The sequence below is a fragment of the Rhinoderma darwinii genome, chromosome 8 (genome assembly GCF_050947455.1).
Source record: "Rhinoderma darwinii isolate aRhiDar2 chromosome 8, aRhiDar2.hap1, whole genome shotgun sequence".
In the NCBI taxonomy this organism is placed as follows: domain Eukaryota; kingdom Metazoa; phylum Chordata; class Amphibia; order Anura; family Rhinodermatidae; genus Rhinoderma; species Rhinoderma darwinii.
This window is the reverse complement of record NC_134694.1, coordinates 33,302,715-33,324,396: the sequence shown is the minus strand read 5'-3', so window position 1 is coordinate 33,324,396 and position 21,682 is coordinate 33,302,715. Positions and strand designations below refer to the sequence as shown.

Here is a 21,682-nt window from a genome sequence, read left to right as displayed (position 1 = left end):
TTAGTCTTGGGCAAACTTGAGAGGGGCCAAAATGTTTTTTGGACAGTAGCAGCTTCCTTCATGGCTTTCTTTCATGAATTCCATTCTTGTTCAGCGTTTTTCTAATAGTAGACACATAAACCGAGGTTCTTGCACTTTGTACAGTCTCCAGTAGGTCTTTTGATGTTACCCATAGGTTCTTTCTCACCTCTTTGAGGATTGCCTGTTGTGATCTTGAAATGATCATATCATCATGCTCACTCCTAGGGAGAGTAGTAACAGTCCTGATTTTTCTACGCTTTTATACAATTTGTTTAATCTGGGATTAATGTACACCAAGTTCTTTAGCAATGTTTTTGTAGCCTTTTCCAGCTTCATGAATCTCTATAACATGTCTTCTGAAAGATGTTTGCCTAGGAGGCATGGTTTACACTAACCAATTTTTCTTGAGAAGAACAGATTTGTCAGTAAACAGGCTTTGTGTGCCATTATTTGATGGGCAAAGCACCTGTGAAACCCACACTTCAAATCTCATCTCCTTAATTGAAGCACCTTTTTACAGTTAGCTCTTGGAGAAGTCATTAACACATAAAGTTCAATTACTTTTCTTTCTGCACTGTAGATATTTACTGAATCTGCTCAATAAAAGACGCAAACAATACAACAGTTTGTGTGTTAGAAGTTTAGTTAGATTGTGTTGGTCTATGATTGTGACTTAGCTAACAATCAGACCACATTTTATTAATAATCAATGCAGAAATCCAGGTGATTCCAAAAGGGTTCACCTACTATTACCAGAGTGGAGACTGGCTAAAAAGGTTGTCTCGGAAACTGTGGTGGACCAGCTACATCTGTGTATTACATGACAGAGTGAGCGCTGGTCCCAGTCTCATCCTCAGGAGACGCCAGCGCTCACTTCCACTCACCTCGGCCGGGTCCCGTAGGGGCAGCGCGCGCACCAGACTTTTATGTGTAATCAGCCCATCAGTGCCCTGGACTATAAGAAGGGCCCAGCCCCTTGCTTCTATGCCTGAGCGTTGTTTGTCGTTTCCTAGTTCGTCTAAGCAAATGGTCTCCTAGTGTTTTCCAGTTCCCAGTGTTCCCTGTTCCTGTATCCTGTGCTAATCTGGTCAAGTGCCGTGCTGTGCTGTAGTCGTGCTCTGCTGTATTCCACGCCTGGCCTGCTACTCCGCGCCTGACGTCTACCTGTGCCTAGTCCCAGCCGAGCCTGCCTTGCTACTGTCCGAGCTACCACAGGTACCCTATAGGAACTATAGATTGTGACCTGCGCCCTGTTGGCCAGCTGCCATACCGCCAAGGCCGTACGGCCCAGTGGGTCCACGAACCCTACGTGAGAGTACGCTCAGGCCATGGACCCCGCTTGATCCAAGACCAAGATGAAGTCACAATAGATGCGGACGGATATGCTGGAACTCCGGTCTCGACACGACCAACTCCTCCAGGCCTTGAACATTCTCGCACGTCGGCAGAAGGCACAAGCTGCCGTTCCTCCTACTACACCTCCTGGCTGTGTTGTTCCTCGTTTTTCTTTGCCTCTTCCTGACCGCTATGATGGAGACGCAGGTACCTGTCGTAGATTTTTGAACCAGTGCCAGATCCACTTTAGCCTGTATTCATGGGCATTTTCATCTAATGGTGCAAGGGTCGCTTTCATCATCTCTCTTCTTACTGACAAGGCTCTTGCATGGGCGGACCCTATCTGGGAGAGACAAGGACCAGAGACCCGTGACTTCCAGGGGTTCTGCCGGAGATTTCGCACGGTGTTTGAGGAGCCTGGAGGAGTCCCCTCTGAAGCGGCCTCCATGCTGAACCTACGCCAAGGAGACATCTCCATGGGCGAGTATGCCATCCACTTCCGCAACCTGGCGGGAGAACTGTTGTGGAACAATGAGGCACTGGTGGCTAAATTCTGGCATGGACTGTCTCCTAAAATGAAGGACGAACTTGCCGCTCGAGACCTGCCGTCTACCCTGGATGACCTCATCCTTCTGGCTGCCCGGATTGATGGAAGGCTCAGAGAATGGCTCCAAGAGGTTCGTCGGGAGGGAGGTCTTCCTAGTCCGGTCCCTACCTTGCAGCAACCCCTATTGTCCTCAGCTGCTAATCCTCCTAAGGAGTCTGTGAGGATGGACCAATGTAAGCTATCTACCCAGGACAGACAACGCAGACGCACTTCGGGACTCTTATAGCGGCCTATTAGGCCATCTTGTGCGTCTGTGTCCCAAAATGCCCCAAAGCCAAGGGTTGGTAGGAAAGAACATTGGGCAAAAAAGGACCCCCATCTAAATTGTCCAAACCCGTGACCATAGTGTCCGGTGAGAAGACGCATCAGGTCTCTGCGTATCTGGAGTCTGGATCCGCTGCTAATTTCATTTGTAGAGACCTGGTGGACCTTCTGAAAATTACCCACTACCCCTCTACAGAGACCGTTGATGGTTGCATCGGTAAATAGACTATCTCTGCCAGACCTAGTTATAGCTGTGACCAAGTCACTGAGGCTCCATGTAGGGGCTCTCCTCCCCGAGCTTCTATCGTTCTATGTCCTATCCAAGGCCGTTAACCCCGTGCTGCTCTGCCTGCCTTGGCTCCAACTACATGCCCCAGTCCTGGACTGGAACTCTGGAGAGGTTCTTCAGTGGGGCCCAGAGTGTCACAGCCGATGCCTGGTGCAGATTCGTTTGGCTCAGCCTCCTCTGCCTCGGTCATTGTCAGGATTGCCTGGTCATTATGCTGCTTTTTCGGACGTCTTCAGCAAAAGGGAGGCGGAGACAGTGCCCCCACACGGGGCATATGACTGTCCTATCGAGCTGATTCCTGGTGCATGCCTTCCCCGTGGTAGGGTATATTCTCTCTCCTTGCCAAAGACTCTGTCCATTTCTGCCTATGTTAAAGAGAACTTGGAGAGGGGCTTCATACGGAAGTCTTCCTCCCCGGCAGGAGCCGGGTTCTTCTTCATCAAACAGAAGGATGGCTCCTTGCGTCCTTGTATTGACTACCTGAGTCTCAACCAAATCACGGTGAAAAATAAGTATCCGTTGCCACTGATCTCAAAATTGTTCGATCGTATACGTGGTGGCAAGATGGTTCCAAACTAGACCTGCGTGGGGCTTACAGCCTAATCCGGATTCGCCGGAGTGACGAATGGAAGACTGCATTTAACACTCGTGATGGACACTATGAATATCTAGTAATGCCCTTCGGCCTATGTAATGCTCCCGCGGTCTTCCAGGAGTTCGTTAATGACATTTTCCGTGACCTCCTCTATGTTTGTGTTGTGGTCTATCTTGATGACATCTTGATTTTTTCTCCTGATCCTATGACTCATCAGAGACATGTCCGTCAAGTTTTGCTGCGGTTAAGGAAGAATCGTATGTACGCCAAGTTGGAGAAGTGCGTGTTTGAAAAGGATGCTCTACCCTTCCTGGGCTACATTGTCTCGAATAGAGGTCTCAAGATGGATCCTGAAAAGGTAAAGTCCGTCCTGGAATGGCCACGCCCTCAAGGCTTAAGGGCCATACAGCGCTTTCTGGGATTCTTCAATTTTTACAGACAGTTTATTCCAAACTTCTCTTTACTGACATCTCCTATCGCTAACCTCACTAAGAAGGGCACGAACGCCAAGGTGTGGACTGCTGCATTCAATAGCCTGAAGAATGCCTTCACGTCAGCCTCTATCCTCCATCATCCAGATGTTTCTCTGCAGCTCTCGTTGGAAGTGGACGCATCCTCTGTCGGTGCTGGTGCACTCCTGTTCCAGAGAGGTTCCAAGGGCAAGTCAAGGGTATGTGGATATTTCCGTAAGCTCTTCTCTTCCGCAGAACGCAACTACTCCATTGGGGATCGGGAGTTACTGGGCATCAAATTGGCTCTGGAGGAGTGGAGACATCTACTTAAGGGCGCAGCTCATCCCATCCTAATTTTTAAGAACCACAAGAACCTCACCTATATTCAGACGGCCTAACGGCTGAACCCTCGTCAAGCCAGGTGGTCGCTGTTCTTTATCAGGTTCCAGTTCCAGTTTGAGCTCCATTATCGCCCGGCCGACAAGAATGTGAGGGCCGATGCCTTGTCCAGGTCTTTCGAGACAGAAGCCATGGACATTCCACAGAACATTATTGATCCATCTTGCATTGTCTCTGTCAATCCCCTGCAAGTTGGAGACATTCCTCCGCTGGGGACACTGGCAGGTCACGCGGGGACCCGTAAGACCCGGGATCTGATTGCCCGTCATTTCTGGTGGCCCACGCTGCCCAAGGACATTATGGACTTTGTTTCTTCCTGCTCAGTGTGTGCAGCTAACAAGGTCGCTTACTCCAGACCTGCTGGCCTGCTCCAGCCATTGCATGTGCCCGATGCTTCCTGGCAGCATATAGCTATGTACTTTATCACTGACATGCCTCTCTCTGCTGGATGTAGTACTGTCTGGGTGGTGGTGGATCGATTTTCGAAGATGGCCCACTTCGTTCCTCTGATCGGTCTTCCTTCTGCTCCTCAACTGGCCAAGCTGTTCATCCAACACATATTCCGCCTGCACGGCTTGCCGCAGCATATTGTGTCTGATCGGGGGGTTCAGTTCACCTCAAAGTTCTGGAGAGCCCTCTGCGGACTCCTAGGTGTAAAGTTGGACTTTTCTTCGGCCTACCATCCTCAGTGCGAGAGGATCAATCACATCTTGGAAAACTACTTACGCCACTTCATCTCCAAGCAGCATGATGATTGGGTGCAGTTGCTCCCGTGGACTGAATTCTCCTACAATAATCACACCAGCGAATCCACACAGAAGACAACGTTCTTTATTGTCTATGGCGAACACCCACAAATTCCTCTCCGGTGCCTGATACGTCCGAGGTACCAGCTGCTGACACGGCTTTTAGGGACTTTCTGCAGATATGGCAGCAGACTCGATCCTCCATCCTGTTGGTGGTCGACCACATGAAACGGAAGGAGACACAAGGAGAAGAGAACCTCCTCAGTTTCTTCCTGGCACGAAGGCCTGGCTGTCGTCCAGGAATATTCGACTGAGGGTGCCGTCGTACAAATTTGCTGCCAGGTGCCTCGGACCCTTCAAGATCCTGCAGCAGATCAACCCTATCGCCTACAAGCTTCGGCTGCCTCCTACCCTCAGGATCCCCAACTCCTTCCTTGTCTCTCTCCCGAAACCAGTGGCTCTGAACCGCTTTACCAAGACTCCTAGCCCTGCGGTTGCCTCCAGCGGCCCTTCAGACACCTTCGAGGTTAAGGAGACCTTGGACAGAAAGAGAGTGAGTGGAAAGACTTTTTATTTAGTGGATTGTAGGGGGTTTCGTCCTGAAGAGAGGTCCTCGGAGCCAGAGGAGAACCTCAATGCTCCTACCCTTCTGAAGAAGTTTCTCTCTCACTCTGGCCCCAAGAAGAGGGGGCATAAGAGGGGGATACTGTCATGTCTGTGGCTGTTGGCCGTCAGGTTCACTCTCCTCCTGAAGGCCGCAGCCATGGGTCTGCGAGCGCTGACCCCAGTCTCCTCCTCAGAAGACGCCAGCGCTCACTTCCACTCACCTCGGCCAGGTCCCGTAGGCTTTTATGCGTAATCAGCCCATGAGTGCCCTGGACTATAAGAAGGGCCCTGCCCCTTGCTTCTATGCCTGAGCGTTGTTTGTCGTATCCTAGTTTGTCTAAGCAAATGGTCTCCTAGTGTTTTCCAGTTCCCAGTGTCCCCTGTTCCTGTATACTGTATCCCGTGCTATCCTGGTCAAGTGCCGTGTTGTGCTGTAGTCGTGCTGTGCTGTATTCCACGCCTGTCCTGCTACTCCGCGCCTGACGTCTACCTGCTGCCTAGTCCCAGCCGTGCCTGCCTTGCTACTGTCCGAGCTGCCACAGGTACCCTATACGAACTATAGACTGTGACCTGCGCCCTGTTGGCCAGCTGCCATACCGCCAAGGCGGTACGGCCCAGTGGGTCCACGAACCCTACGTGACAGAGATTTCCATTAACTGAAATCTCTGAGTGATGGTGAATAGATTTGAGAGCTCTAGCTGCTGCTCCTGTCTTCTGCAAATCAATAGTGGTCCCAGCTCATGGACTACATTGATGTTATCTTATAACATGTTAGCAGATCAATTTTGAAAGAATTTCCCCTTCATAGAGAATCTGTCATAATATTTTCTTGTTCATCGTAATAACTTACTAATATTGGTCTAATATTAATATACATTTTTCTTTAAATAACGTTTACAGAGGTATTTTTGGTGGAAAATCTGCAATAGGTGCTGCCAATTTGAATACAATAACCCTGGATAGGCTATAAACAAAAAACACTTGGTCCACCCATCTCTTTCACACTCCTAGTCAAAATAAGAAAGGAACTAACAGAGGATAGCCAATGTCTCATTTCCCAGCCTTGTCGGAAAATTTAGGGATGGGAAAGGGCTTGTAAGCCATGTCCCGCAAGTCTGAGAGATCCACTTTTGCAAGTGAAAATAGAAAGGTCTATAACTAAAATCAGTGGTGCACCTACAGTAGAGGCAAGGCACTTGACTCCTATGGGAATCATTGTGGGAAGGCCCCAGCACTGTACTGCTTATTGGAACGCTGTAATAGCGGCTATCTGCAGCCGCCACTAGGGGTGGCTCACTGCATCCAGATTCACATAGCTTCCACTGAGTTCAATACAAGCTATATAAATCCATATACAGTTGGTTCCCTTAAAAACAGAATAGCAGAGCACTTCTATACAGATACATTATGACATTTAACGAACACATTATTTTAAACGTAAAAATAAAATGGTGGAATATAACTTTAAAGTCGTAGTACAGGTGGTGGGGCTCTCAGTCGAGTTCTATTTTGCATTTTGCTATGGGGCACTATGATTTCCATCTACACCCCTTATTGAAATAAGTGTGTCACAAAGCCGTATTCTTGCAACATGCACAGAAACCCAAAAGGGTGACAGATTCTATTTAAGAGTCTTTGCAACACAACTGCCTCACAGAACAGTCATTCACTCTTTACATTTTTAATTTTTTTTGTAAGGTGATAATTTTTACGGTGATGTACGGTGTTGTAAGGTGATAATTTCAAAATAAACCATTAGGGCCTGTTGTTTTAGGGCAATTAGTAACAGATAATTCAGAGATTCATGAAGAATTGCAGGATTTTTCTGTTATGTAAATGGCTGCACAAAGCAATATTCCCCAATAAAAATAAACATCTATATTTACATAGAATTTTTTTTATTCAAGACCTCATATTTGCATACATACATGTACATGTACAGCTTAGTTCTTTTTGCTTCTGTAAAACTGCACTAGTCTGACAAAACAGACGTTAGGTCCTGCACTTTTTTTTCTTTATAAATTATATGGAATTTGGGTGAGCTATATGCGTTTCTTGTTTACATCTAATATTTTTTCTTATTCACATATTGTATTTTTGGGTTTCTTTTTTTTAACCAACCCTGTTAATTTTATTAGTGAATCTGATCTTAATGGTAAAATGTTGCATTTCATGTTTTACTGGGTAGTATAGCATGGAAAACTCACTATTGTGCCTGTCATAGAGTTTCCTGATAGAAAGCAGGCTAATTGATGTCAAATTATGGAATTTACAATAAAAAAATAGGGACCAAGAATAGCTAACGTTTCACAATTTTTATCTATAAAAACAAGAGAATAACGTAGAGAAAAATATTAATGCAAAAGGGTTGTTTCCACCTGAGAGATTTATGGAATATCAAATGGATATGCCATTAATGTCTGATAAATGCGGGTCTTGGACCAGCACCTATCTCCAGAATGAGGATCACCCAACCACCTGCCTGGTGAGGCGGAGAAACAATGGAGAGGTGGGACCTGCATTGATCAGACATTTATGAGATATCCTGTGGATATGCCATGAATTTCTTAGATGGGAAAATCCCATTGACTCAGGCTTCACCCACTTAGAGCAATAGTACATGATACTGCACAGAAAATGCTAACAGTGACTATATTCTACAGGTATAAAAATCATTTATTGGATGGTTCAGAATGATTTGTATGCATGATAATACTCACACTGTAGTTTTCCCTTCACATCGCAATCACATAAACACACTATTCCAGCCTTAAAAGAAAGGGCCCTTATTCTTCCAACCCGAGCTCTGTGCAAATAGAAGGACAAGTCATTATCAGATTTTGATTTCAGTTAAAGAAAAAAACACCATCTTGAGCAACTCAGGGCGGTCATGTGAGCGCACGTTCTCAGCAGCGTCTGTTCTCCCTCCTACTTCCTCCCCCTGACTCACGTGTTCTATAAATGCCGGGACGCTGGGTCACTGTGAAGGGACCTGCTGTGTACGGGGCGGTCGGCTCCTCTCAGCGTTACACGCAATACCACGCTGAGACGCGGTGTTGGGCTGAGTAAGGAGCAGTCGGCTCCCCTCTCCATCACGCCGGATGACTGGCTATTGAAACGGGGCCTTCAGTTTTCCACCCGTTTTGGCGGCCATGATGATGGATGCTTCCAGGAACTGGCAGCTCGCCCTCTTGACTGCTCCATCACGCTGCACCTCTTCAATGGGTGAATAAAAGGAATAAGTCACAGCTAAAGCCAACCTAAGGCCTTATTTACACGAGCGTATTTAACGTCCGTGATACGTGCGTGAAAATCACGACCGTCACACGGACCTATGTAAGTTAATGGGGCCGTTCGGACATTCCGTGATTTTCACGCAGCGTGTGTCCGCTGCGTAAAACTCACGACATGTCCTATACTTGAGCGTTTTTCGCGCATCACGTACCCATTTAAGTCAATGGGTGCGTGAAAATCGCGGACAGCAGACGAAAGCACTTCTTCTTATTTTCTTTTTTGCACACAAAACGCACACATTTGTGTGAATTTCGCTTAATTCAGTCATATCAGACTGAGGACATATCAATTACATCAGACCTGAGGAGTTTCGGTGAGCGGCTTATGGAGCAGTGAGATCGTTCTTGGCCATTGTGGGCTATTTTTCTTTTTTTTGTATCAGTCTTGTTTTTCTCCTCCTTTTTTTCTCCATGTTAATATGTGTAAGCGGAATATGGCCTGACTTTCCTATCTTGGGTCATTGCTGTTATCAATGGCGTAGCTAAAGGGTTCGCAGCAGTCGCAGTTGTGACCAGGCTCCTAAACCTGGGGGACCTATAGGGCCCCCGTTGCCACACGGCGCGCTAATGATTAAATAAATTATCTGTGCCGTGACGCCAGCACTTCCTGGTTACAGGCAGGGCTCCTTAGACGTCACAGACACATGGTACACTCAGTGTACCATGTGACCATGACGTCACGTGAGGGGCGTTCCAGCCAGCGTGGAAGAGCCGGTGCGGAAGATCCTGAGGACTCCAGGTGAGCTGCAGAGGGGGCCCGTAATGTATTGTGCGGTCTGTGTTTGCGGTGGAGAGAGAAGATGGAGGCCGTTAAATTACAGCCACCCCCCTCCTCTCTCCAACGCAAATTGCACAATACAATACATTACAAACTGTGGGTCGCGTGAAGACCTCCGTGGGTTCGCAAGTCACTCACCAAGGTCCCGGTTCCATTCAATGCTGGAGCAAGGAGCGGACGGCTCCATACTCCAGCATTCACTGTGCCATGAGCGGCGCGATGCAGACAGGCATGATGTAGTGACGTCATCGCGCCAGTCTTCGCCGAGTCACACATAGCACAGACCAAAGGAGGAGAAGGATCTCCTCCACCAGGCGTGGGAACGGGGATGGGTAAGTAATTTTATTATTTTTCTATTATGCACATATGGGGGCATTATACAGTATGAGGGCTGATATGGCATGGGGGGCTGATGTGGCAGGGGGACATTATACTGTATGGGGGCTGTTATGGCATGGGGGCTGATATAGTGGGGGGGCATTATACTGAATGGGTCTGATATGGGGGGGGCAATATACTGTATGGGGGCATTATACTGTATGGGGGCATTATACTGTATGGGGCAGCTATGGGGGTCAATAAACTGTATGGAGACATATATGGGGGCTTTATACTGTATGTGGGCAGCCATATGGAGCATTATACTGTATGGGGGCAGCTATGGGGAGCATTATAATGTATGGGGGCAGCTTTGGGGAGCATTATACTGCATGGGAGCCATTATACTGTGTGAGGGCATCTATGTGAGCATTCTACTGTATGGGGGGAATTATACTGTGTGGCGGCAGCTATGAGTAGCATTATACTGTGTGGGGGCAGCTATGGGGGCATTATACTGAGGGGAGGCAGCTATGGGGAGCATTATACTGTGTGGGGGCAGCTATGGGGGGCATAATACTGTGGGGGGCAGCTTTGGGGGGCATTATACTGTGACCAGGGCATCCATGGGGGCTGTTTGCCAAGGCTATGCACAAGGGTCTGGTGGTGTTGGGGAGGGGTAGGGGGCCCAAGCTTAATTCATACACCAGGGCCCATGAGCCTTTAGCTACACCCCTGGTTGTTATCCTCCTTTGCCTTAAAAAATGGTATAATCATAACCATATACAGGGTGGGCCATTTATATGGATACACCTAAATAAAATGGGAATGGTTGGTGATATTAACTTCCTGTTTGTGGCACATTAATATATGGGAGGGGGGAAACTTTTCAAGCTGGGTGTTGACCATGGCGGCCATTTTGAAGTTGGCCATTTTGTATCCAACTTTAGTTTTTTCAATGGGAAGAGGGTCATGTGACACATCAAACTTATCGAGAATTTCACAAGAAAAACAATGGTGTGCTTGGTTTTAACGTTACTTTATTCTTTCATGAGTTATTTAGAAGTTTCTGACCACTTATAAAATGTGTTCAAAGTGCTGCCCATTGTGTTGGATTGTCAATGCAACCCTCTTCTCCCACTCTTCACACACTGATAGCAACACCGCAGAAGAAATGCCTCCCGATCTGACCCCCTTAGACTTTTATCTTTGGGGTCATCTGAAGGCAATTGTCTATGCTGTGAAGATACGAGATGTGCAGCAACTGAAACTACGGATACTGGAAGCCTGTGCTAGCATTTCTTCTGCATAATCTTATCTGTGCCGATGTTACCTATGAAACTGGCAACTTTTGTAAAGGAGGAGGGTGAAGCTTGGACATCTGTATTGAATACTCTGTTTACCCCGAAATAGTTTACATTTTTGTATATATTTAATATACGGTACAGGTAGGGTAAACTTGGGAAAAGTTAAAGCCTCAAATATGCCAGCTAAAAGACAGCCAGAAAAACGTAATGCCCAACGCAGGTCCGGGAACTGTTTACCAGAATCCCGGAAAGGGAAAAATACCCAGAATATGGATAGATTCCTTAAAGGAACAGTGTCATCACAAATAATTTTTTTATATGTTAAAGATGTTAGTGCTTTATTAAAAACGTTTATATTTATTTGTGTGTTTGTGTTTTACTTTTTCTTATTTTTACACTTTTTCTTCCCTATGGGGGCTGCCATTTTTTGTTCCATTTCTGTATGTGTCGATTAACGACACATACAGACATGGAATACGGCAGCCACAGTCCCATAGGGACTGCGAACGGCTCCCGTTCCATTCACTTGTGTGTACGGCGTCTGTGTGGGAACTGCGCATGCGCCGCTCCCACACAGTCCAATTTGAAATTGGCGCCGTCCGGCGCCATTTTCCTGTGGACCGGAAGTCGCGGCCGGACAGTAATATTACTACTTCCGGTCGCGGCTTCCGGACTTGTGCACTTGGACCAGCGGCAGCAGACGGAGCGAACGGGCCGGAGGGAGCCGCGGCGGCAGGAGCAGGTAAGAGATTTCAATGTATGTTCGTGTTTGTGTGTGTTTACTACTGTATGTAAACCTACTACACTGTGTGTTAGCTCAAAAAATGGCGACACACAGTGTAGGAGGTTACACCGTTCAAACCCCTCGTTTATCCCGGCACTAGCCAGGATAAAGGAGGGGGGGGATGCTGAGAGCTCACTAGAGCGAGGGCTTTTTACCCAATTTTGCAATGCTGCAATTTTGGGAATAGCTCCATCTAGTGACCAGAAATGGGAAATATTATAAATTAGAATTCATTTATAATATTTCCTGACTCGTGAAAAAAATAAAAAAAATTTGAACAATGTTTAATCACCCACACACTAAATGTTTAATTAAAAAAAAACAAACATGTTTTTCTGGCAACACATTCCCTTTAACTCCCCCTTATCAACAGGCACAAAAGCATACAAAAACAAAGTCGCTCTTACACCTAACCAAGCTCATAAAGATACTGTCTCTGAAAACCCTACTGGAAGTGAGAAACATTCACCAACTAATGTGGACACTTTAAATATTGATCTTGTAACTCAAAATGAACATCAACGGATGGAAAATCCTTTATTATTCCAAGATATATTAAGTACAGTAAAAATTACGGATTGTAAAGTTACAGATCTACATGTGCAGTTAGGTGGGATTAGGTTGGATATCTCAACAATGAGGTATGATATGTCTGAAATCTGGAAAAGGATTGAGGAAGCTGAGGGGAGAATTTCCCTTTTGGAGGACTAAATGTCCACAATGGCGGGCGACGTTACAGAGCTTAAACAAGAATTTAAATGACAACAAAATAAGCTCATTGATATGGAGGATAGAGCCCTTGGATACAACCTTAAAGTTGTGGGATTCCCCCAAGGGGTGGAAAACAATGAGTGTGAGAATTTTATGCAGAATTGAATCTCGGAGCAGATAGGGTTGGAGCCCCTCTCAACGTTTTTCTGTGTGGAACGTGTCCACCGACTCCCGGTTAGATTTAGACCAGCAGGAGTTTCTCCTATGCGTATTTTGTTAAAATTATTGTGCTACCAAGATAGGGACATGATCCTTCGGGAAAAAAATTAAAAAGGGGGATCCGTTCTTTAAATACATATCGGAAATAGCATATCTATAAGACTAAGGCCCCTATAGCTACACAACTGGATAGAATTGGATGCATTCCACCAAAATGGAAAGGTGGCCGCGCATGTGTACATCTTTCCCCATTCACTTCTATGGGACTTACGAAAAATCGTTGCGCACGCTTGCTCGCACCCTACCTTCTCCGCCTAGATGTGGCAGGACGGGGGTCGGTTAACCACAATCCTGGAGATAGATGTGGGTTTCTGAGATTTGCCCTCGTGGATATGCCATACATGTTCAAGATGTGAATAAGCCTTTTAACCGTTTTTCGCCGCAGCCATTTTTTTATTTTTGTTTTTCACTCGCCGCCTTCCAAAAGCCATAACACTTTTATTTTTTGTGGGAGGAGTTGTATTTCGGTTTCATTTAGTACCATATAATGCATTAGTAAACTGAAAAAAAATCCTTTGCCAGCTGAAATTGGGAAAAAAAACTGATTTCTCAATTGTTTTTTGGGTTTCGTTTTTACGGCTTTCACAGTGCAGTAAAAACGACAAACTAAACTTTACTCTTTGGCTCAATACAATTACGGAGATACCAAAATGATGTTTTTTTTTTATATTTTACTACTTTTAAAGAAAAAAACTATTTTTGTTAAAAAAAAAAATTTGATTTGTGTCGCCGCATTCTGAGAGTCATAACTTTTTTATTTCTTAATCGATTGAGCATTGTGACGGCTCATTTTTTGCGGGACGAGTTGTAGTTTTTATCATTATTATTTTTTGGTACATATAATTTTTTGATCACTCTTTAATACATTTATTGAGTGCTAAGTTGACCAAGAAACAAAAAGTTTTAAATGTTTTCTTTTTTACTGCATTCACCATGCGCGTTAAATAATGCTATATTTTAATAGTTCAGACTTTTACGAACGCACCGAAAACAATTCTGGTAACCTTTTTTTATTTTTTACATCACTTTAACCCCTTCGCGCTCAGCGACGTAATAATCCGTCGCGCTAACTATATCGTTAGCGCTCAGCGACGGATTATTACGTCGCGGGGAAAATGCATCGCCATTTTCTTCCCGGCGCGTGCACGAGCTGTGACAGCTGCTGTTTCCAACAGCAGGCTATCACAGCTCAATACGCCGGGACCTGCCGCGATGGTCCTGCCTCCACGATCGCCACTATTGGACAGTTAGTGAGCAACTGTCCAATAGTGGCGATCAGTCGATTCACTTCCTCTCCCTGACCTCACATCCGCCCTGAACGCCCTGTTGGAGTTAGCGAGGCGTTCGGAGCGGTTGTGAGAGAGAGAGAGAGAGAGAGAGAGAGAGAAGAGACAGTGTGAAAAAAGTCAAATTACAAGTTAAAAAACAACTTTTTTGTGCTTCCCACCTCCCCAATCCACTACCCAGTCCTATACCCTTCCTCTTTGTGTTCCCCCCACGTTTTTGGTCAGTGATCTCCTATCACTGACCACTTCTTAGTTTTCAGGACCAATTTCTTGGTCCCTGGAGATTATTCTTTTTTTTTTCTTCATATAAAACAAAAAATTAAAAAAAAAACAAAAAAAAAATAGTTAGTTTAGCCAATTTTGACAATTTAACTGGTTAGTTTAGTATTAGGGTTAGTTAGTGTCAGGGAACCGTCAAAAAGCGTAGTTAGGTATAGCGTCAGGGAATTTAGCGTCCGTAATCCGTCACCGTAGTTAGATCTAGCGTTAGGGGTCCGTCACCGTAGTTAGGTTTAGCGTCAGGGAAGCTCGTAATAATCTAGATAGGTTTAGTGTCAGGTACCCGTCACCGTAGTTAGGTTTAGTGTTAGGGAAGCTCGGAATTATCTAGTTAGGTTTAGTCGCCGTAGTTAGATTTAGTCTCAGGGAAGTTCAAATAAAATCTAGTTAGGTTTAGTGTTAGGAACCCTCGCCCTAGTTAGGTTTAGTGTCAGGGAAGCCCACTCTTTCTATAAAAACAAATTTTTTTCGCTGGTTTAGCAGCCTATTGGGAAGGAATCAAACATGTCCCAACGGACATTTACTGCCGAAGAGGCGTATTCATTTCTTGCCTCCGACACAGAGTCGTCGGGTGGTGGGACTCTGTTCTATTTGTCTACCTCCTCATCCAGTGATGAAGAAGAGGAACCCCCTAGGAGACGCCCCAGGACCACCACTGCAGTTGAAGTCCCCGAGCGAAATGACCCCGCTGTAGCTCAAGCCCCCGAGCGAAGTGACCCCATTTGGACCCCCACACCAGACGTTTATGAGCCCCAAATCCCAGAGTACACGGGCAGCTCAGGGATAAAATTTAACACGGCAGGGCTCAGTGAGATGGACTTTTTCAAGTTCTTCTTCACTGATGATTTCATAGAACTAATGGTCACCCAGACTAATTTATATGCCCAACAGTATATAACAAAGAACCCCACATCGTTTTATGCCCAGTCCCACAGGTGGACCCCTGTAGATGCAGCAGAGTTGGGCAAGTTCTGGGGACTTCATTTGAACATGGGGCTTCTGAAAAAGCCGTCCATTAGGACCTACTGGAGCACGGACATCTTATACCACACCCCGATGTACCGTATGGCCATGTCCAGGATGCGTTATGAGGCAATACTTCGCTTCTTGCATTATACGGATAATGAGCAGTGCCCACCCCGAGATGACCCCAGTTTTGACCGTTTATACAAACTGAGACCCCTATTAGACCATTTCAGCGCCCGGCTTGCCCAAGCATACACCCCCGAGAAGTGTATTTCTATAGATGAATCCCTGGTACATTTTAAAGGGAGGCTTCAATTCCGCCAGTACCTGCCGAGTAAGAGGGCAAGGTATGGCGTGAAGTTGTATAAACTGTGCGAGAGTGCATCAGGGTATACATATAAATTCAGGATCTATGAAGGAAAGGACAGCAGTATTCAGCCCCCAGAATGCCCCCCCTTACTGGGAATTAATGCAAAAATTGTGTGGGATTTGGTGCACCCACTGCTGGACCAGGGTTACCACCTCTACCTGGATAACTTTTATACCAGTGTCCCACTCTTCAAGTGCCTCGCTTCCAGAAGTACTGTGGCATGCGGCACTGCTAGAAAAAATATGAGAGGCCTCCCTAAGACTCTGCTTGGGCAAACACTCAGAAGGGGTGAGAGCAGGGCACAATCTAGCAGCAATTTATTGTGTGTCAAGTACAAGGACAAGAGAGATGTCCTTGTATTGACAACAATACATGGCCACACCAGTACCCATGTACCTGTACGAGGTACCAGTACAGAGACCCTCAAACCAGACTGCATCCTGGACTACAATAGGTACATGGGAGGGGTGGACTTGTCCGATCAAGTCCTGAAACCCTACAGCGCCATGCGGAAATCGAGGGTGTGGTATAAGAAGCTGGCCGTGCACATTATACAGATGGCATTGTACAATGCGTACGTGCTACATCGATGTGCAGGCCAGAGGGGAACTTTCCTGGAATTTCAAGAGGTGGTTATCAAGAACCTAATCTTTAGGGACCAAGAAGGGGGGGCACCCAGTACTTCTGGAAGCGAGGCCATACGCATCGTACCAGGGCAACACTTTCCAGGAGAAGTTCCCCAAACTGGCAAGAAGGGAAAAAGTCAAAAGAGGTGCAGAGTCTGCTCAAAGAGGGGGATAAGGAGGGAAACAATATACCAATGTGACACGTGTCCCGAAAAACCAGGGCTCTGTATGAAAGATTGTTTTCGAATTTATCATACATCCCTTGATTTTGAATTTACCCTGATGCACTCCGCACAGCTTATCCCCCTCATCTTTCCCTTCTGAGCCCTGCCGTGTGCCCAGGCAGCTGATAACAGCCACATGTAGGGTATTGCCGTACCCGGGAGAACCCACATTACAGCTTATGGGGTGTAGATCTCCGGTGGCGCATGCTGGGCACACTATATCGGACACTGACATGCCATATATATATAGAAAATTGCAAATCTCACTCTGCACCATCTGCTGCGCATTATCTTTTACACAGTACCTGTGGGGTCAAAATGCTCACTACACCCCTAGATGAATGTCTTAAGGGGTGTAGTTTTTAAAATGGGGTCACTTCTCGGGGGTTTCAACTGTACTGGTACCTCAGGGGCTTCTTCATACATGACTTAGCACCAGAAAAGCTCCAGTAGGCCAAATGGTGGTCCATTCCGTCTGAGCCGTGCCGTGTGCCCAGGCAGCTGATAACAGCCACATGTAGGGTATTGCCGTACCCGGGAGAACCCACATTACAGCTTATGGGGTGTAGATCTCCGGTGGCGCATGCTGGGCACACTATATCGGACACTGACATGCCATATATATATAGAAAATTGCAAATCTCACTCTGCACTATCTGCTGCGCATTATCTTTTACACAGTACCTGTGGGGTCAAAATGCTCACTACACCTCTAGATGAATGTCTTAAGGGGTGTAGTTTTTAAAATGGGGTCACTTCTCGGGGGTTTCAACTGTACTGGTACCTCAGGGGCTTCTTCATACATGACTTAGCACCAGAAAAGCTCCAGTAGGCCAAATGGTGGTCCTTTCCGTCTGAGCCGTGCCGTGTGCCCAGGCAGCTGATAACAGCCACATGTAGGGTATTGCCGTACCCGGGAGAACCCACATTACAGCTTATGGGGTGTAGATCTCCGGTGGCGCATGCTGGGCACACTATATCGGACACTGACATGCCATATATATATAGAAAATTGCAAATCTCACTCTGCACCATCTGCTGCGCATTATCTTTTACACAGTACCTGTGGGGTCAAAATGCTCACTACACCTCTAGATGAATGTCTTAAGGGGTGTAGTTTTTAAAATGGGGTCACTTCTTGGGGGTTTCAACTGTACTGGTACCTCAGGGGCTTCTTCATACATGACTTAGCACCAGAAAAGCTCCAGTAGGCCAAATGGTGGTCCTTTCCGTCTGAGCCGTGCCGTGTGCCCAGGCAGCTGATAACAGCCACATGTAGGGTATTGCCGTACCCGGGAGAACCCACATTACAGCTTATGGGGTGTAGATCTCCGGTGGCGCATGCTGGGCACACTATATCGGACACTGACATGCCATATATATATAGAAAATTGCAAATCTCACTCTGCACCATCTGCTGCGCATTATCTTTTACACAGTACCTGTGGGGTCAAAATGCTCACTACACCTCTAGATGAATGTCTTAAGGGGTGTAGTTTTTAAAATGGGGTCACTTCTCGGGGGTTTCAACTGTACTGGTACCTCAGGGGCTTCTTCATACATGACTTAGCACCAGAAAAGCTCCAGTAGGCCAAATGGTGGTCCTTTCTGTCTGAGCCCTGCCATGGGGACAAACGGCAGTTTATCTCCACAAATGGGGTATTGCCGCACTAAGGACAAATTGGGCAACAAAATGGGGTATTTTGTTCCCTGTGAAAATAAGAAATTTTGATAAAAAATTACATCTTATTGGAAAAAAAGGCATTTTTTTAATGTCACAGCCCAATTCAAATTGGTGCTGTGAAAAAACTGTGCAGTCAAAATGCTAACAACAACCATAAATGAATTCCTTGAGGGGTGTAGTTTCCAAAATGGGGTCACTTTTGGTGGGTTTCCATTGCTTTGATACCTCTGGGGCTCTACAAATGCGACATGGCACCCGAAAACCAATCCAGCAAAATCTGGACTCCAACAAACACATAGCGCTCCTTTCCTTCTGAGCCCTCCCATGGGCCCAAACGGAAGTTTATCACCATAAATGGGGTATTGCCGCACTAAGGACAAATTGGGCAACAAAATGGGGTATTTTGTTCCCTGTGAAAATAAGAAATTTTGATCAAAAATTACATCTTATTGGAAAAAAAGGCATTTTTTTAATGTCACAGCCCAATTCAAATTGGTGCTGTGAAAAAACTGTGCGGTCAAAATGCTAACAACAACCATAAATGAATTCCTTGAGGGGTGTAGTTTCCAAAATGGGGTCACTTTTGGTGGGTTTCCATTGGTTTGATACCTCTGGGGCTCTACAAATGCGACATGGCACCCGAAAACCAATCCAGCAAAATCTGGACTCCAACAAACACATAGCGCTCCTTTCCTTCTGAGCCCTCCCATGGGCCCAAACGGCAGTTTATCACCATAAATGGGGTATTGCCGCACTAAGGACAAATTGGGCAACAAAATGGGGTATTTTGTTCCCTGTGAAAATAAGAAATTTTGATCAAAAATTACATCTTATTGGAAAAAAAGGCATTTTTTTAATGTCACAGCCCAATTCAAATTGGTGCTGTGAAAAAACTGTGCGGTCAAAATGCTAACAACAACCATAAATGAATTCCTTGAGGGGTGTAGTTTCCAAAATGGGGTCACTTTTGGTGGGTTTCCATTGGTTTGATACCTCTGGGGCTCTACAAATGCGACATGGCACCCGAAAACCAATCCAGCAAAATCTGGACTCCAACAAACACATAGCGCTCCTTTCCTTCTGAGCCCTCCCATGGGCCCAAACGGCAGTTTATCACCACAAATGGGGTATTGCCGCACTAAGGACAAATTGGGCAACAAAATGGGGTATTTTGTTCCCTGTGAAAATAAGAAATTTTGATCAAAAATTACATCTTATTGGAAAAAAAGGCATTTTTTTAATGTCACAGCCCAATTCAAATTGGTGCTGTGAAAAAACTGTGAGGTCAAAATGCTAACAACAACCATAAATGAATTCCTTGAGGGGTGTAGTTTCCAAAATGGGGTCACTTTTGGTGGGTTTCCATTGCTTTGATACCTCTGGGGCTCTACAAATGCGACATGGCACCCGAAAACCAATCCAGCAAAATCTGGACTCCAACAAACACATAGCGCTCCTTTCCTTCTGAGCCCTCCCATGGGCCCAAACGGCAGTTTATCACCACAAATGGGGTATTGCTGCACTAAAGACAAATTGGGCAACAAAATGGGGTATGTTGTTCCCTGTGAAAATAAGAAATTTTGATCAAAAATGACATCTTATTGGAAAAAATATCATTTTTTTCATTTCACAGCCCAATTCAAATAGGTGCTGTGAAAAAAACTGTGCGGTCAAAATGATAACAAAAACCATAAATGAATTCCTTGAGGGGTGTAGTTTCCAAAATGGGGTCACTTCTGGTGGGTTTCCATTGTTTTGATACCTCAACACCTCTTCAAACCTGGCATGCTGCCTAAAATATATTCTAATAAAAAAAGAGGCCTCAAAATGCACTAGGTGCTTCTTTGCTTCTAGGGCTTGTGTTTTAGTCCACGAGCGCAGTAGAGACACATGTGGGACATTTCTAAAAACTGCAGAATCTGGACAATACAGATTTAGTAGTATTTCTCTGGTAAAACCTTCTCTGTTACAGAAAAAAATTGAATAAAATTGAAATTCAGCAGAAAAAAATGAAATTTTCAAATTTCACCTCCACTTTGCTTTAATTCCTGTGAAATGCCTGAAGGGTTAAAAAACTTTCTATATGCTGTTTTGAATACTTTGAGGGGTCTAGTTTTTAAAATGGGGTGTTTTATGGGGGTTTCTAATACATAGGCCCCTCAAATCCACTTCAGAACTGAACTGGTACCTTCAAAAAAAGGCTTTTGAAATTTTCTTAAGAATATGAGAAATTGCTGTTTATGTTCTAAGCCTTGTAACGTCCAAGAAAAATAAAATAATGTTCAAAAAACGATGCCAATCTAAAGTAGACATATGGGAAATGTGAACTAGTAACTATTTTGGGTGGTATAACCGTCTGTTTTTCAAGCAGATGCATTTAAATTCTGAAAAATGCTATTTTTTGTAAATTTTCTCTAAATTTTGCAATTTTTCACAAATAAAGACTGAATATATCGACCAAATTTTACCACGAACATGAAGCCCAAAGTGTCACGAGAAAACAATCTCAGAATCGCTTGGATAGGTTTAAGCATTCCGACGTTATTACCACATAAAGTGAAATATGTCAGATTTGAAAAATGGGCTCTGAGCCTTAAGGCCCAAACTAGGCTGCGTCCTTAAGGGGTTAAAGGAAAAATGGGAAAATGTTTTTTTTTAACTTTTATTTTTTTTCCCTACTAAAAACGTTATTTCACTTTTTTTTTACACATTTCATTAGTCCCTCTCCCGGACTTGAACAAGTGATCATTAGATCGCTGGTACAATACATTGCAATACTAATGTGTTGCAGTATATTGTCATTTTTACAGGCATCTATTAAGCCCACAGGCAGGGCTTAGCAGAGGCAGAGTGAAGGCAGCCCTGGGGGCCCTCATTAGGCACCTGGGCTGCCATGACAACCATCGTCATCCCTCCGATCTCATTGCGGGTGGGGTGATGAGATGTCGGAAGGCTGCCGTCCCCTCTTCTCAATGCTTCAGATCCTCCGATCGCGATTGACCGCAGCATTTGAGGGGTTAAACAGCCAGGAACAGCGCGACACCCACAGCATATGGAGCGCACTCCATACATTTCCACACGCATTACGATGTACCAGACGTTTTGCAGGAAGGGGTTAATGCTGGGATCCCACGTAGTGTAAACGCTGCGAAATTCCCGGAAAGGATACCTGTGTGGAAATTCTGCAGCATTTAGGGTATGTTCACACAGAGATTTTTGCAGGCAGAAAAATCTGCCTCAAATTAGCTTCAGTCATTTTGAGGCAGATTTTGACCTGCCTGCACTCTCTTTGTCGAATTTTTTGCGTCGTTTTTGGTGCTGTTTTCGGCCAAACCTGAACCAGTCAAGTGTCACTTAGAGAGTGCCACATTTCTTAGTGAACTAGCTGTGCATGGATGATCTATGTCTGAACAACCAAAAGTTACAATATTTTTAATATTGCATCAGAAAAAAGCGCCACTGC

The 21,682-nt window shown here is 45.4% G+C and overlaps 1 protein-coding gene across 4 annotated transcripts in view; it reads right to left on the bottom strand.

Annotated features, from left to right (window-relative positions):
- The window catches only part of DRP2 (dystrophin related protein 2), a 311,219-nt gene that overhangs the window by 138,717 nt on the left and 150,820 nt on the right, over positions 1-21,682 (bottom strand). For all 4 annotated transcript variants that reach the window (XM_075835576.1, XM_075835579.1, XM_075835580.1 and 1 more), the window contains one exon: positions 8,035-8,120. In XM_075835576.1, coding sequence (XP_075691691.1) covers positions 8,035-8,120 — 86 coding nt within the window. The remainder of the gene's footprint in view (positions 1-8,034; positions 8,121-21,682) is intronic.